This window comes from Peromyscus leucopus, chromosome 4 (assembly GCF_004664715.2).
Source record: "Peromyscus leucopus breed LL Stock chromosome 4, UCI_PerLeu_2.1, whole genome shotgun sequence".
Lineage (NCBI taxonomy): Eukaryota > Metazoa > Chordata > Mammalia > Rodentia > Cricetidae > Peromyscus > Peromyscus leucopus.
In genome coordinates this window covers 287,047-302,553 of record NC_051066.1, presented here as the reverse complement: position 1 = coordinate 302,553, position 15,507 = coordinate 287,047, and the positions used below count along the sequence as shown (strand labels likewise).

Below are 15,507 nucleotides of genomic sequence, written 5' to 3'. Positions count from 1 at the left end.
TTGGGAGGCAGAGCCAGGTGGATCTTTGTGAGTTCGAGGCCAGCCTGGTCTACAAAGTGAGATCCAGGAAAGGCGCAAAGCTACACAGAGAAACCCTGTCTTGAAAAACCAGAAAAAAAAAAAAAAAAAAAAAAAAAAAAAAAGGGGATTGGAGATTTAGCTCAGTGGTAGAGTGCTTGCCTAGCAAGCACAAGGCCCTGGGTTCGGTCCTCAGCTCCGAAAAAAAAAAAAAAAAAAAAAGAAAAATCCATTATTTTACTATTATATAAACCTCTTTAATTATGGTTTACACGTTAGCCTTTCCCCACTGGTCATAAGAGTTAGCTAACCCTTGTCTAAGTTGAACAGTGACTATGGAATGTTCATATAATCGCTGAGAAAGGATCATTCAGTTAATACCTATATTAATTACAAAAAGCAAAATAAGAGGTCAATACTAAATACAAATTAGACCCAGAATAGCTGCTTTAATACCATGTTTTCAAACAAGAGATACTTAAATATAAAGTGACTTAGCATTTAAATAAGAACTAAGGCAGTTGTTATTGTCTTCTCCCTTCCTTGTTATCTGCCTGTTAGTATTCCACCACACCCCATTCCCTCACATCACATGTGGATTATAGCTCTTTAAAACATCATTGCAATGTAAAGACTATAGAGATTTGCCCTGTTTTATTTACACAGTAACAATTTACTACTTTGTAGGTCATGCAAGGAAGATGGTGGGTCATGCATTTTATAAAGGAATGCCAATTCCAACAGACAGATGAGGAGGAAAATGTTGAAAATGTTAAACTATTTTTCTCCAAAGATGTAATTCCTTCATTTACATCTAAGTTGCTCATCTAGTCTGAACAATTTCTGAGCTCATATGTTCTGACAGTTTTAGGTTTTTTTCTGAAACAGCATCCCAATATTGCATGGACTGAATCCACAGTAACAAAATAAAAAGGATTGAAAATAAAATCGTAACAAGGACTTGAACTTTCACAGTTACAAAAGTATACTGATTTCTACTAAGACTTTCAGCCATAATGTTGCCTCTGACCAGATCCCCAAATGTATTAAAAGCTTACAATGATCAATGATGTCAAATAAATAGCTTGGTAGATTCCATAGTCCTTTACAATGTCAAACATCAAATTGCATATGTATAAATCTATATATGATGGTTTTGATAAATTTGATAGCAAAGTATGAATTTGATCTATGTACTGTTTCAGGATATTTGGACTTCAAGGAATAATAGTTGAATGTGGAGAGTTTAGCACATTCTTTTCAACACTGTCACTAAACAAGCAGACCAGGTTTTAAATTTGGAAGCTTCTCTAGAAAGCTTGAGGTGGTCTCTGGGCTGTGGGCCACTGTCTTGTAGAAAATAGAGAGAATTCAAGCCCTGCTCACGGTGGGAGCATTCCTTTATTGTACCTTCACCATCAGAACGACCTGTGGGGAAAACGCCAGTGGCTGACAGGTAAATCAGAAGCACACTATTGGCAGGCAGCTCCTGAAATGAAAGAAAATCACACACAAAACCACAGACAAAAAAAAAAAACAACAATACAGTTTTATTTAAAGTTCAGGGCAGTTTAAGGTTGTGGGGAAAATGATGTCGTTTAATACACTACTGTTATTTCCAAAAGAATTATCATATTCCCACTTGTTCCAACTTAAAATCATATGGTACTGCATAACTGTTGCCCAAAGCTGTGAACACATTTTCTACTTGCAACTCCCCATCTGTTAGAGCATGTTCTCTGAAAACATGAAATAGAGAAAGAAAGATCTCCACTAGGGATAAAAAAAAGGGCAACACCTCCCCTCCACACCTTCTCTATATAAATTTTGGGAAGATACCACCTAATTCTCATCACTCCTTTTTTTTTTTTTTAGGCTGTATGAAGCCCACACTGGCTTCAATCTTTCCATGTACTGACATATCCAGGTTGTCCTTGAACTTGCTACTGTGTGGTCCAAGAGGGTTTCAACGCCTGTCCAAATGTAGGATTACAGGCATTTACCACACACTTCTATCAGATAGTAACAATGTCGTACTGAGCTGCCCAAGCACATGAATGCTATACATTCTGTTCTTATTCTTCAGTTTTGCATTAAGTGTTAAGCCTAAAGTTGTTTAGTAATAAAAATCTGAAAGGGAGAGAATGATAATTAACCAACAGTCTCTGATCGATGGTAAAAAAAAAAATTACTGACATCATCAGCAACCACCACTCCCCAAACAACAAGGGGCCGGAGTCACTACTGGGACAGCACTAGTGCATGTTCACAGATCACTAAACACTTTAAGTCAGGCTTCTGAAGAGTGACCAAGTCTACCATGAGCACACTTTCCTCACTGCACAAGAAAGGACTGGGCCAGACATACCTTAAAAGATGCTGCTAAGAAAGTATACAGCTGGCTGAAGGTTGGTTTGTAGAGCAGATACTTGTGGGGGTTTTCTCGTCTGGCAGGTTTGTCAGCTGATTCCTATGGTGACATACCCAAAATGATGTGTAAGTAGTATGTGACAGCTGAATTAGCAGGGTCAACAGTTTCTATTCTTTTTTTTAATCAAATGTCCTCATATTATTCTGTGTCTGTAATTGTGATTATCAACTTTTCTGTCTTAGCAAGCACTCTTTTTGTTTGCACAGGAACTCACTAGGTAGGCCAGGCAGGCTTCTAACTTGCAACAATTCTACTATTTGGCCACCTAGTGTGCCTTACAGGTGTGAGGTGCCCATGGCTGGCTTGAGAGAATTCTTTATTCACATGTGTAAGAGAAGAAGAAGCAGTAAGAGCTACCACTCCGGCAAATGTGGGCAGAAGGTCACCTGGATTCCTGGTTTATTCATCTGGGATGCTAAATTCATTGGCTCCCTCTCCAAGGCTTGCAACATCCGGAACATGTCAACAGTTAATTCACTGAATTTAACCTGAAAGAAAAATATTACCTGATCATTAATGTAATAAGCAGACTTCTGATCTTTTTTTGTTTTTTAAATTTTTTTCAAGACAGGGTTTCTCTTTGTAACCCTGGCCGTCCTGGGACTAACTCTGTAGACCAGGCTGGCCTTCAACTCACAGGGATCCACTTGCCTCTGTCTCCCCAGTCCTGGGATTAAAGGTACGGGCCACTACCTCCCAGCTGAACTTCTGGTCTTTAATCACATTACTCTTGATTTTCAAATATACTTAATAACAGCTGATTTTTAAAATAGAAGTTATATCTTTCTCCCCTTCCCTTCCCTTCCTCTAAACCCTCTAAACCCATATACCACCTGCCTTGTTCCTTCTTGAAATCATGGCCTCTTTTTCTTTATCTGCTATTGGTGTATGTGTTTATGTGTGTGCATCTAAATAGATAAATACAACCTGCTCAGTCCATTTAGTGCTACTTATATGTATATGATTTCACAGCTGACCACTTGGTATTGGATAAACAATTAGGAAGTATACCCCTGAGGAGGACTATTCTTCTAGAGTCAGTTTTCCTTAGTTGCCTGTTGTTCTTTGTCTATGGTGGGTTGGGATTTTTATTTGTTTGAGATAGGTTCTCACCAAGTTTCCATGGCTGACCACAATGGCCTTGAACTCAGAGAGCCTGCGTTTGCTTCCTAAGTGCTGGGATTAAAGGCATATGCCACCAAGCCCAGAGACAGCTCATATTTTTTTCTCGAACATTTAATTACAAGACTTTCAAAAGGCAAATGTGGCAAAAGAAATGTGCCTATGCTCACTATCTGCTTTGTATAATTAAGTGTTTAGGTTGCTCATAATGCATCAATTTTCTCAAATGGATTTTAAAGAGCAACAAAAGTTACAAAAACAGTCCTACAAAACATGGTAATATTTGCTTAAGCTGAGCTATGTCTGGGTTCATACTTTATAATCTCTTCAATGTTTGGCACTACACAGCATTTAAGAGTGCATACTTCTCATGAGGCTAGAGAGATGGCTTAGCAGCACTGGCTGTTCTTCCAGAGGACCTGGGTTCAATTCCTAGCACCTACATGGCAGCTCACACCTGTCTGTAACTCCAGTTCCAAAGCTTCTGACACCCTTACACAGACATACATGCAGGCAAAACAATGAACATTAAAAAAAAAAGTGCATCCTTCTATATTTTCAATGACACATATGCAGAAGATCTTGGAACATGTGATGACAGAGCCAAGAGGAAAGGTTTATAAAGTTATCTGCTTCTATAAAATAAAACAGAAATGTTTTAGGTAAGGTATTTGTTTACAAAGATTATTGAATGAAGTTTCAAAACTGTACCTCAGACCAGGTGTGGTGGCACATGCCTTTAATCCCAGCACTTGGGAGGCAGAGGCAGGTAGATCTCTGTGAGTCTGAGGCCAGCCTGTCTACAAAGAGAGTTCTAGGACAGCCAGGGCTACACAGAGACCCTGTCTCTAAAATCAAAACAAAAATGTACCTCATTCATACATACATAGTATAGTGCTAAGGATCAGGCTTAGGGGCCTCATGCATGCTAGGCAAGAGCTCTACCATTAAGCCACACCCTAATCCCATTTAACATCTCTCTTAGCTGATCAGCAAAACTCTGTTTCTCCTCATCCAAAATTTCACATAATAAAAAGAAATAAAAAAAAAATTATCAATCAAAATCATTAATACAGGTATTTCTGAAAACATTTAACATTTCAACACACCACTGAATTCCCAAAACTTATAAAACTGCACCACAGCCCCAAATTGTTCATAACCCACCACCTCTACATGAGAACGAAACAAGTTCTGGATCAGAGCAAGAAGACAACAACCTGGCTTTCTGTCCTTTCATTGTCAAAGAGGAGGTAACTGAGAGCACTTTTCAGGATAAAACCAATGCTAGCAGCTTCACTTATTCTTTTTTCCTATTTATTTGGACAGGATGGCCTAAACATCTACTTCTGCCTTCCAATGGCTGTGATTATAGGCATGTGCCACAACACTTAGCTTTTTTTGTGTTCTAAGGAACAAACTCTAAACATTGCACAATTACAGTTTCTTATTTTCCTATTTCTGAGGTGGTCTGCTAGTTTGGTTATTCTTTTTTTTTTGGGGGGGGGGGTTTCGAGACAGGGTTCCTCTGTAGCTTTGGAGCCTGTCCTGGACTAGCTCTGTAGACCAGGCTGGCCTCGAACTCAAAGAGATCCACCTGCCTCTGCCTGTGTGCTGGGACTACAGGCGTGTGCCACCACCGCCCGGCTAGTTTGGTTATTCTTTTGTTTTTAAAGACAGGGTCTTGCTGGGCATGGTGGCACATGCCTTTAATCTCAGCACTTGAGAAGCAGAGGCAGGCTTAGTTCAAACATGCCCTTCATCTCAGCATTTGCAAGGCAAAGTTCAAGGCCAGCCTGGTCTACATAAAGAGTTCTAGGACAGCTAGAGCTACATAGTGAGATGAGGTCTCAAAAATTTAAAAAAAAAAAAAAAAAAAAAGCCTTGTTAGGGATCATTGCCCAGGCTGGCCTTAACTTACAGCAATACTCCTGCCTCTGCAATCCCAAGAGCTTCGATTATAGGTGTGTGCCATCACATCGAACAGAGCTACCACTATTAAAACCTACTGTCAAGTCAGCAAAGCACATACGTTCCACACTTCCACACTTCTTTTTTTTTTTTTTTTTTTGGTTTTTCGAGACAGGGTTTCTCTGTGTAAGCTTTGCGCCTGTCCTGGATCTCACTCTGTAGACCAGGCTGGCCTCGAACTCACAGAGATCTGCCTGGCTCTGCCTCCCAAGTGCTGGGACTAAAGGCTTGCGCCACTACCGCCCGGCTAAGTTCCACACTTCAAGCCTTATTGGCCTTTGTCTAACCCTGAATGTTCTAGTACTGGCTCAACTCCCTTCAGTTCTTCAGCTCCTTACACTCTAGCCCTAACATGTTTTTTTCTTTTGTATTTTTTTTTTTTTTTTAAGAAAGGGTCTCAGGGGCTGCAGAGATGGCTCAGAGGTTAAGAGCACTGACTGCTCTTCCAGAGGTCCTGAGTTTGATTCCCAGCAACCACATGGTGGCTCACAACCATCTGTAATGAGATCTGGTGCCCTCTTCTGGTCTGCAGTCATACATGCTGTATACATAATAAATAAATAAATAAATCTTTAAAAAAAGGAAAGAAAGAAAGAGAGAGAGAGAGAGAGAGAGAGAAAGAAAGAAAGAAAGAAAGAAAGAAAGAAAGAAAGAAAGAGAGAAACGTGACTACAACCAAAGGTGACTTCCTGCTCCACCTTACACAGTGCTGGGGTTATAGTTGTATGCCACCAGACCCCATTTTTGTAGCTTTGGGGCTGGAAGTCAGGGCTTTATGAGCAGATAGGCACTCTACCAATTGAGCAACATCTCAGCCCTCACTAGTACTTTAATTATTCTCTTAATTCTTAACAGGTGGATTTTTTTCCTAGGCCAAACCATGGAAGCAGGGTCACCCAAGGAACAGCTTATATCATATATACAGCTGTACAATAAGGCAAAATATAAAGGTCACCTTTCTTTCCTTCCATGTGCCATGATGTATCAATGCTATGAGCTGTACCTTCTAAGTATCTGTGGAAACCAGCCTTGCAGATCTATTATTACCTCTGTTCCTGTAGCACAAGGAAATAGTACCACTCACTGAGATTTCTGTGAGTTTCCTAACTTCTCTGCCAACTCCATTGTGTCTTTATTCTACTCTGTACAATTACAACTAAGACGATCCTCTCTAGGGGAGGTGGGTGAACAGCAGCAAAGTATGTTGCTGTATCTACATGTGTCTATATGTAATATGCAAGTGTCATAATGAAACCTATTACTTTGACAATGAAAACCTAAAAAACAGTAAGTAATAAAACAGTTAATGAAAAACTACCTTCTCAAAATGCAGCCTTCACCAGCTCCTGTCCTTGCCCTGGGCCTTTGCTATTTCCTATGACTTGGGAAAAGACAGCCTTCCTGGCTTTTTCTTGTGCTTCTCCTTCTCTCCATACCACTCTCCCAAGTGCTGCCTTCTACCAGTGTCTCATCTTCGTAGGCCATCAGGCTCAGACACTAACACAGCTGTTACTACTGCTTGGCATGCTTACTCTGGACAACTTCTTACTCTCTAGTAAACTACTAAACCAAAGCAGTTTCTCAGAAAAAACGCCATCATCTCTCAAACTAGCTCAAATTCCCTGATACCAGACATCAGAACAGCCCACCTCTCCTTTCCCACATCTGTTGAAATTATATTATCTAAGTAGTTATTTTGTTAATTGTTTTTACAGGTGAACAGGAAGATCTATCAGTGAAGGCACTTTGTCTTTTTTTTTTCGAGACAGGGTTTTTTCTGTGTAGCTTTGCGCCTTTCCTGGAACTCGATTTGGTGACCAGGCTGGCCTCAAACTCACAGAGATCTGCCTGCCTCTGCCTCCCGAGTGCTGGGATTAAAGGCGTGCCCCAGTACCGCCTGGCTTTGTCTTTTTTGATACATACAAACACCACACACACACACACACACACACACACACACACACACACACACACCTACCCCTGGAGATGTGACAGATGCTTCATAAATACTGACTGGGCTGGAGATGTAGCTCAGTGGTAAATTAATAAACTAATAAGCATCTTCCTATGTCATTAAAAATTCTTTCTCAACAGTGTCAAAGTCAATATTATATATCCAAACATGGTATAATGGATTTAACCATTCCTCACAGATATTAGGGATTTTCCAAGGGAAAAGATCCCATGATGCACAAAACTAACCTTTACAAAGTGAATTTTAAGCATAATTCCTTCATAGTTCTTTACCTGATTATTACAATTACCAATAATGAGTGCATCAGCTAGAGACAACTGTCCCACAATCATGCCTTGCTCCAGCAATGGAGCTCCTGTTTCAGCGAGGCGATTGGATGTGATAACAATGGTGTTATCATCATTTAACACCATCACAGGGTCCGCCTGAAGAAAAAAGAAGCACATTAAGGACAACACAGATTATCACTGTTATTTGTTCTTCTCAAAGTCACATATACACCATGAACACACAACATAGTCATTTCCCTATCTGTGATTGTGACAACCTTTCTCTCAAGAAATTATTACCTCAATAGGCTGGGCATGGTAGAGCATGCCTTTAATCTCAGCACTTGGGAGGCGGAGGCAGGTGGATCTCTGAGTTTGAGGCCAGTGTTGTCTATAAAGCGAGTTCCAGGATAGCCAGAGCTGTTATACAGAGAAACCCTGTCTTGATAAATAAATAAATAAATAAATAAATAAATAAATACATACATACATACATACATACATTACCTCAATAAATGCTGCTACCTCTTGAAGCACCAGGTTCCACTCTACTTGATCTTCAGTATTAAAGCGATGAGTATAATCTTCAATTTCATCAGATAATTCCTGGTATTAGAAATACCACGAAGAAAAAGGGTTGTTAAAAATCTCTATAAAAAGGCAAATGAGATGGCTCAGCAGGTAAATGTCCCTGCCACCCAGCCTAACAACCTGAGTTCCATCCATGGAACCCAAGCAGTAAAATGAGAGAACCAATTCCTACATGTCCTCTGACCTGATGCCTATGTATTATTATGTTTGCATATGCACTCACACACAATAAATAAATGAATGCAAAAAAACTTAATTTTGACAACTCCACCCCAGGTCTACCTGGGGTGGGAAGAATTATACCAATGAGCCCACCACCTCTGGCGCCAGGCACCATTATGGTCAGTGGCAAAATGTGGGGCAGTACAAATGCAGGGGAGAGAGGCAGATCTGAAGAGGAGAGGTGAGAAATGGGCTGAGGTAGATGCCCTGCTTGCTAACCAGGGTCATGGTGATGTCTCAGCCTGGGATGCAGCCAAGGGCCATGTCTTGGTCTATGACCCTAATATAGCTGAGGGGGTCTGTGTTGAGTCCGAGGCTCCTGATAGCACTGAGGGCCCTGTGGATGCTGGAGTCTGGGCCACTACTTTGACTAAGCTGATGTCTAAGGGATGTGCCCCATCATGGGGGGCCATGCTGATCCAGGATCAGTTTGCTGCCAAGCCTCAAGATTGAGGCAGGAAGACTGTCAATTTTACAGATAGCTTGGGTTACATAATGAGTTCCAGGCAGGAAGGGCTGTCTCTGTCTCCCAAGTGCTGGGATTAAAAGCATGCAGTACCATACCTGGCTGGATTATAGTTATTTTAAAATACATTTAGGCCGGGCGGCGGTGGTGGCACACACCTTTAATCCCAGCACTCGGGAGGCAGAGGCAGGCGGATCTTTGTGAGTTCGAGGCCAGCCTGGTCTAGAGAGTGAGATCCAGGAAAGGTGCAAAGCTACACAGAGAAATCCTGTCTCAAACCCCCGCCCCCCAAAAAAACCACCACTAAAAAATACATTTAAGCCGGGCGGTGGTGGCGCATGCCTTTAATCCCAGCACTTGGGAGGCAGAGGCAGGCGGATCTCTGTGAGTTCAAGGCCAGCCTGGGCTACCAAGTGAGTTCCAGGAAAGGCGCAAAGCTACACAGAGAAACCCTGTCTCGAAAAACCAAAAAAAAAAAAAAAAAAAAAAAAAACACTTATAATCTCAGCACTAGAGAGACTGATTCACAGAATTACAAATCCAAGATACTGCTTCATTAAAAAAAAAAAAAAAAAGCCTACTTACCTTTACCAGATCTTTCACTACATCCATTTTGTTAAGAAGAAGACAAACTACTATAAATCTTGCATAGTATCGGAGTTTCTTAACAACCAACTCAGGCCTACAGTTGACAAAAGAGAAATCAATCATTATATTAAAATGGAAAACATGCTGTTTTGACTTCTGGATGACTTTTAAAACTTTATCATTTTCAGAACAGAGATAAAAATTTCCACATAAAACCACATAGCCTTAGCTTGGTAGGGTAGCACATGCTTGTAATTTCACAGCTCAGCAGTGGAGGCAGGAAGAGTTCAAGGTCAAGTATTGAGTGCAAGCAACTTGGGGTACACGAGATCATGTCTTAAAATCAAAACCCGATAGCCTTTTAAATACATTTTAACACACCGATTGAGTCATTTTATATTTGTTCATTCTACAAGCATCTACAGAGAATTCAAGTGTGTAAGAAATAATGCCATGATGGGGCTGGAGAGATGGCTCAGCACAGAGAACTCGTTTCTCTTGCAGAGGATCTAGGTTCAATCCCCAGCACCCATATGGTTCACAATAATCTGTAACTTCAGTTCTAGGGGAACCCCCCTCTTCTGACCTCCTTGGGCATGAGGCATGAATGAAGTGCACATACACACACGTAGGCAAACACTCATACATATAAAATAAAAATTTAAAATCTAAAAAGATAAGAAACAGCTGGGTGGTGGGGTACGCTTTTAATCCCAGCACTTGGGAGGCAGAAGCAGGCAGATCTCTGAGTTTGAGGCCAGTCTGGTCTATAGACTGAGTTCCAGGACAGCCAGGGATACACAGAGAAGCCCTGTCTTGAAAAAAACAAACAAACAAAAAAAACAACAAAACAAAACAAAAAACCCCCAAAACAAAACAACAACAACAACAAAAAAAACCCAAAAAAGAAAGAAAAATAAACAGTGCCATGATGCTAAAGGACAATGATTAAAAACAGAGACAAAAATCTCTACTTCATAGACTTACAGATGGAGCAGTAATTAAAATATAGATGAGTTAAGTGAATAAACAAAACAGTGGAATAAATATGATCACAAAAATAAATAAATAGCTGGGGTGGTGGTGGTGCATGCCTTTAATCCCAGCACTCGGGAGGCAGAGGCAGGTGGATCTTTGTGAGTTTGAGGCCAGTCTGGGCTACAGAGTGAAATCTAGGAAAGGCACAAAGCTACACAGAGAAACCCTGCCTTGAAAAACCAAAACTAAATAAAACAAACAAACAAATAGATAAATGAAAGATGAGTCCTACTCTGATTTTAATTTGACATGATCCCACTAGCTCCTATTATTGAATACTTGGTCCTCAGATATTGATTGGTGGGTCTGGAAGGCTCTAGAAGTAGGTTGTTGGGGGCTGTGAGTAGGTTTCGAGGGTCACTGGACGGGCCTCACTTCTGTCTCAGACCTCTACTCCTTGCCTGTCAACTCAAAGTAACAAATTGCCTCCCAGTCCTCATGTACCATCCATATTCAAGCAGTTTCCACCACCAGGTTTTCCCTGCCATGATTAACTATAACTGCACAGTAACAAGAAAAATAATGACATAAGTTCACATGGTTGGATCTTGGTTGGAAAAGGTCTTCCTAAAGAAGTGAGAAAATTTTTAGGACTAAAGGAAGAAAATTCTGTCTTTGTTTTGAAACCCCATTTTTTTTCTGACATTAATACAACCTTTTTATTAATACAAGCCTTTTCAGTGCTTCCTGTTTATATGAATGTCTATTTAGACTGTCTTCTTATTTAAGCACATCTTTTGTAAATAGAATATAGTAAAGTTTTCTTCACTTGTGATCCACTTTCCACTAAGATGGTACTGTCTTCTTGTGTCTAATGTACATATGCCATATACAATGAACGATGAATTTATTTTATGCTGGACATGGTAGTATATGCCTTTAATCCAGCACTCTGGAGGCAGAGGCAGGCAGACTTCTGTGAGTTTGAGGCCAGCCTGGTCTACAGAGAGAGTTCTAGGGCAGCTAGGGATGTGTAGTGAAACCATGTCTGGAAAAAATGAAACAAAACTTATTTTATGTTTATGAGATTTTTCTTATATGTATGTCTGTGTACTATGTATATGCCTAGTCCATGAAAAAATAAGAAGAGGGCATTGGAACCCCTGAAACTGGAGTTAGGGACAGCTGTGAGCAAGCATGTGGGTGGGAGGAATTAAATCTTTAAATGCAATAAAATCCTGCAGCAGATCACATTTCTTCTCTAGCTGTACCCTCATCTGACTGTTGCCAGTCAGCCTTGTCCCAGTATCTACAACCTCATTAGAAGACCATCTTCAGATAGTACCTCACACATACCTTGCCCTGCCTTTTCCCAAGCACTTGCCAAGGTCTCATGTGTATGGCAAGTATTCAACAGACTTCTACTGGGAATCCATGAATTCTATAAGACTCCATGAAGCAAATAGTGGTGGTCAATTGGGCAAGGTAGCCCAAACAGTATTGTGCTTTTGTATTTTGGGACTTTTTTGAGACAAAAAAAGACCTACCAACCTCCAACACACAGAGCTCCACCTGCCTCTGTCTCCCAAGGGCTGGAACTAATGACATTTGTCACACTTCACAGCAGTGGGTTTAAAAAAGAAAATTCAAAGAAAACTAGCGGTCTTTTCTCTGGTCGAATGTAATAGTTGTCAATAGGCTTTTGAAGACATATGAGTAAAGACTACATGGACTAGAAATAACAAACACATTAGTTAAGCCTAGCTTTAGAGTCCTTTCTTCCCTATGAAACCTGTGCAACCTATATCTGTCATAAAGAAATAGCCTCACTGACAAGATGGCTCAGTGGATAAAGGTAGTTGCCCAAAGACCTGAGCTGGATTCTCAGAACCTGTCTGTGGTTGAAGTAGAGAATGACTCCTCCTACAAGTTGTCCTCTTACCTTCACATGTGCACATGGACACAAATACACAGAGTAATAAAAGGAAAAGTATTTTTTTGCACCATTTCCACATGGACTAAAATGCTGAATGTCCTTTCACCTTTCTGAAAGCACAGCTGACACGTACCTGTCCTCTTTATTAACTTGAGAGTAGTATGATCTCTGTCTGATCGCAGAGTAGAAAGAGAAAGCCTCATTCAGATAGCTGGTCTCAGATGTTCGTAAACTATAAGAAAAAATTTAAATATGACCCAAACTGGATGTATTCTTCATGAGAAACACTTGTTCCAGTAGGATGCAGATGTCCTAACTCTAAGTCAACAAAGTATTACTAATATTGTCTTTCAATTGTGTAGTAACAATAGCAGCAATAAAATATTTCCTGCTCCTAAGCTTTTTGGAAGCCAACCAAAGCACATGTCATTCTCATTCTACAAAAGGACAGCATTCTCCTTGAGTATATCTGCTCCCACATCTAGACCTTCTATAACCTCTCCCTAAGTAGTCATTACTTGAACTTTGGCCCATTTCTTTAGCTTTTCTCTCCTTACTAACCCAGACTATTCTTTGAGGGATGCTAATGAGCTATGTAGTCTGTTTAGCATGTCTAATTTAATAAGAAACTTTAAAAATAATTTACCTTAAAAAATTTACTTAATGCCTTGACAATTTTACATGTGTGTTGTATTTGTTTAATGATGCAAAGATGTGCTGCATTCTTTTATGTTGCATTTGTTTAACTCTGTGAAGCTGTGTTACTGTGCCTATCTAAAATACCTGACTCGTTTAATAAAGAGTTGAATGGTCAATAGCAAGGCAGGAGGGAAGGATAAGTGGGGCTGGCAGGCAGAGAGAAAAAAATCGGAGGAGAAATTTGGGGAGAGGGAGATCAAAGAGTGAGAAATGAAGAGGCCAGCCACTTAGTCACACAGCCAGACATGGAATAAGAAGAAAAGAAAAGGTATACAGAAATAAAGAAAGGTAAAAGCCCAGAGGCAAAAGGTAGATGGGATAATTTAAGTTAAGAAAAGCTGGCAAGAAATAAGCCAAGCTAAAGCCGGGCATTCATAAGTTATAATAAGCCTCTGTGTGTATGTATTTGGGAGCTGGGTGGCAGGCCCCAAAAGAGTAAAAAGTAAAGATTAAAAGAAACAATAATTCTGGTTACTCTTTCCTCTCTCTCACCTTACCATTCTCATTAAGTCTTGTTTCTTCCTGTTTCTTTCTCAGATTCATGACATGGTTTTGTTGTGTGACCCATTTAGTTTAACCAGGGCCATTTATGCAACCATCAGATAGGGACTATCTTCGTGGAGCCTGGTGAGGTTACCAGTAAGTACACAACTGCAGTACTGATCGACTATCAGTGGGAAATGGCTCAATATTGAGTAGAGCTCCCTGACTTTTCCATCAAGGTTGGGCTGCTAATGGGCCCTTTTAAGTGCAGATCCAGTGTAGACATCTGTAGGTGTTGAGGGTTCATGATTACAATGTCTGTGTCTTGTCCAGAAGATGGCATGTCCCAGCCCCTCTCCCTATCTATAGGCTGGTACTATCTTTCTGTCCCCTCTTCCATAATTCCTGTTCCCTGAGTCTTGGAGGGATGGCATACATGTCTTTTCCAAGGATGAACACTCCAACATTCACTTATTCTCAGCACTATAACGAGATTTTAAGGGATTTTAAGATCTTGTTCTAGCAAAGAGGGATTTTTGTGGTGGGCACTCTGAGTGCCATGTCAACACCAGGAAAATGAGGGCTTTTCTTATCTTTTTGTTTTGTTTTATAGACAGGGTTTCTCTGTGTAGCTCTGGCTGTCTTGGATTCACTCTGTAGACTAGGCTGGGCCTCCAGCTCACAGAGATCTGCCTACCCGAGATTAAAGGTGTGTCCCTAGCTTTTTTTTTTTTAAAAAACTTTTAAATTCTAAAAGACCCAAGTCTTTTGTTACTGATGTTATTTTGTGTTGAGATTTACATTTGTAAAAGGAGATCTCTTGTTTCCTTCACTCAAAGGTAGGTCTACACAGATGTTACTATTCTAAGGATGCAAACAACTGTCAATTTACCTCATAGAACCTTTCAAACATAGTCAACTAGGATGAGTGTTTAAAGAATTCTGTGAACATTCAAACATACATGCTATATGTCTCTTCACATCATCAAGACTTAAAAAGTTCTAAAAACAATACATCTATTTAGTATTCATCATTAAAAAACCAAGATCAAAGTCCCCAGTTCTGACCAAATGAGTTACTGAAGAGAACACCTGACACCAACAACACTGCTTGAATTATACAAGGCATGGTGCCATCTTGATCCAGCTGGCCTCAACAAAATTCCATACATAACTCACTGTCCTCTCTCCTACATATTCTGTTTTAGCCAAAGAAATACTTTCTTCTTTCCATGCATAATTCACTTACTAATAGTGGTAATACAGCTGCCCAATCTTGGAAGCAATTTCCCCTATTTGCCACCGCTTCAAACCGTACCGATTATCCAAGACTTGTCTGGATAGGAGACAAAAAATAGAAATAACAAAATATACATTTCAAAAAGAACCAGTTCTGTAAATTCAATGATAAAATACCATCCAATTTGCACAGCTTATGAATTATAAGATTTCAACATAATCATTCAAATACATTAAAAAATGTTCATTGATTTGTGTTGTTTTGTGTGTGTGTATATATATATATATATATATATATATACATACACACACACACACAATCTGTGCATACATATTTGTGCATGAGCAAGTGATTGTGTGAGTGCAGGTGTGTATGTCATATCTCAAGTGTGGCAGTCAGATAATAGCCTCTCACCTTCTTGGTCACCACTGTACACGAAGGCTAGCTGGGGATTCTTCTGTCTTTGCTTCCCATCTCACCACATGATTGCTGCGATTACAGTGTCACACTTGTAAGAC

General features: G+C 40.1%; 1 protein-coding gene across 4 annotated transcripts in view; it reads right to left on the bottom strand.

Moving 5' to 3' along the window:
* Nucleotides 1-15,507, bottom strand: part of Scai (suppressor of cancer cell invasion) — a 115,568-nt gene that overhangs the window by 21,931 nt on the left and 78,130 nt on the right. For all 4 annotated transcript variants that reach the window (XR_003733089.2, XM_028856788.2, XM_028856786.2 and 1 more), the window contains 8 exons: nucleotides 14,999-15,085; nucleotides 12,701-12,799; nucleotides 9,651-9,747; nucleotides 8,294-8,392; nucleotides 7,790-7,942; nucleotides 2,836-2,937; nucleotides 2,387-2,488; nucleotides 1,429-1,507 (listed from right to left, as the gene is read on the bottom strand). Coding sequence is in view for 3 of the 4 variants with exons in the window: in XM_028856788.2 (XP_028712621.1) it covers nucleotides 1,429-1,507; nucleotides 2,387-2,488; nucleotides 2,836-2,937; nucleotides 7,790-7,942; nucleotides 8,294-8,392; nucleotides 9,651-9,747; nucleotides 12,701-12,799; nucleotides 14,999-15,085 (818 nt within the window). In the remaining variant the exon portion in view is untranslated. The remainder of the gene's footprint in view (nucleotides 1-1,428; nucleotides 1,508-2,386; nucleotides 2,489-2,835; nucleotides 2,938-7,789; nucleotides 7,943-8,293; nucleotides 8,393-9,650; nucleotides 9,748-12,700; nucleotides 12,800-14,998; nucleotides 15,086-15,507) is intronic.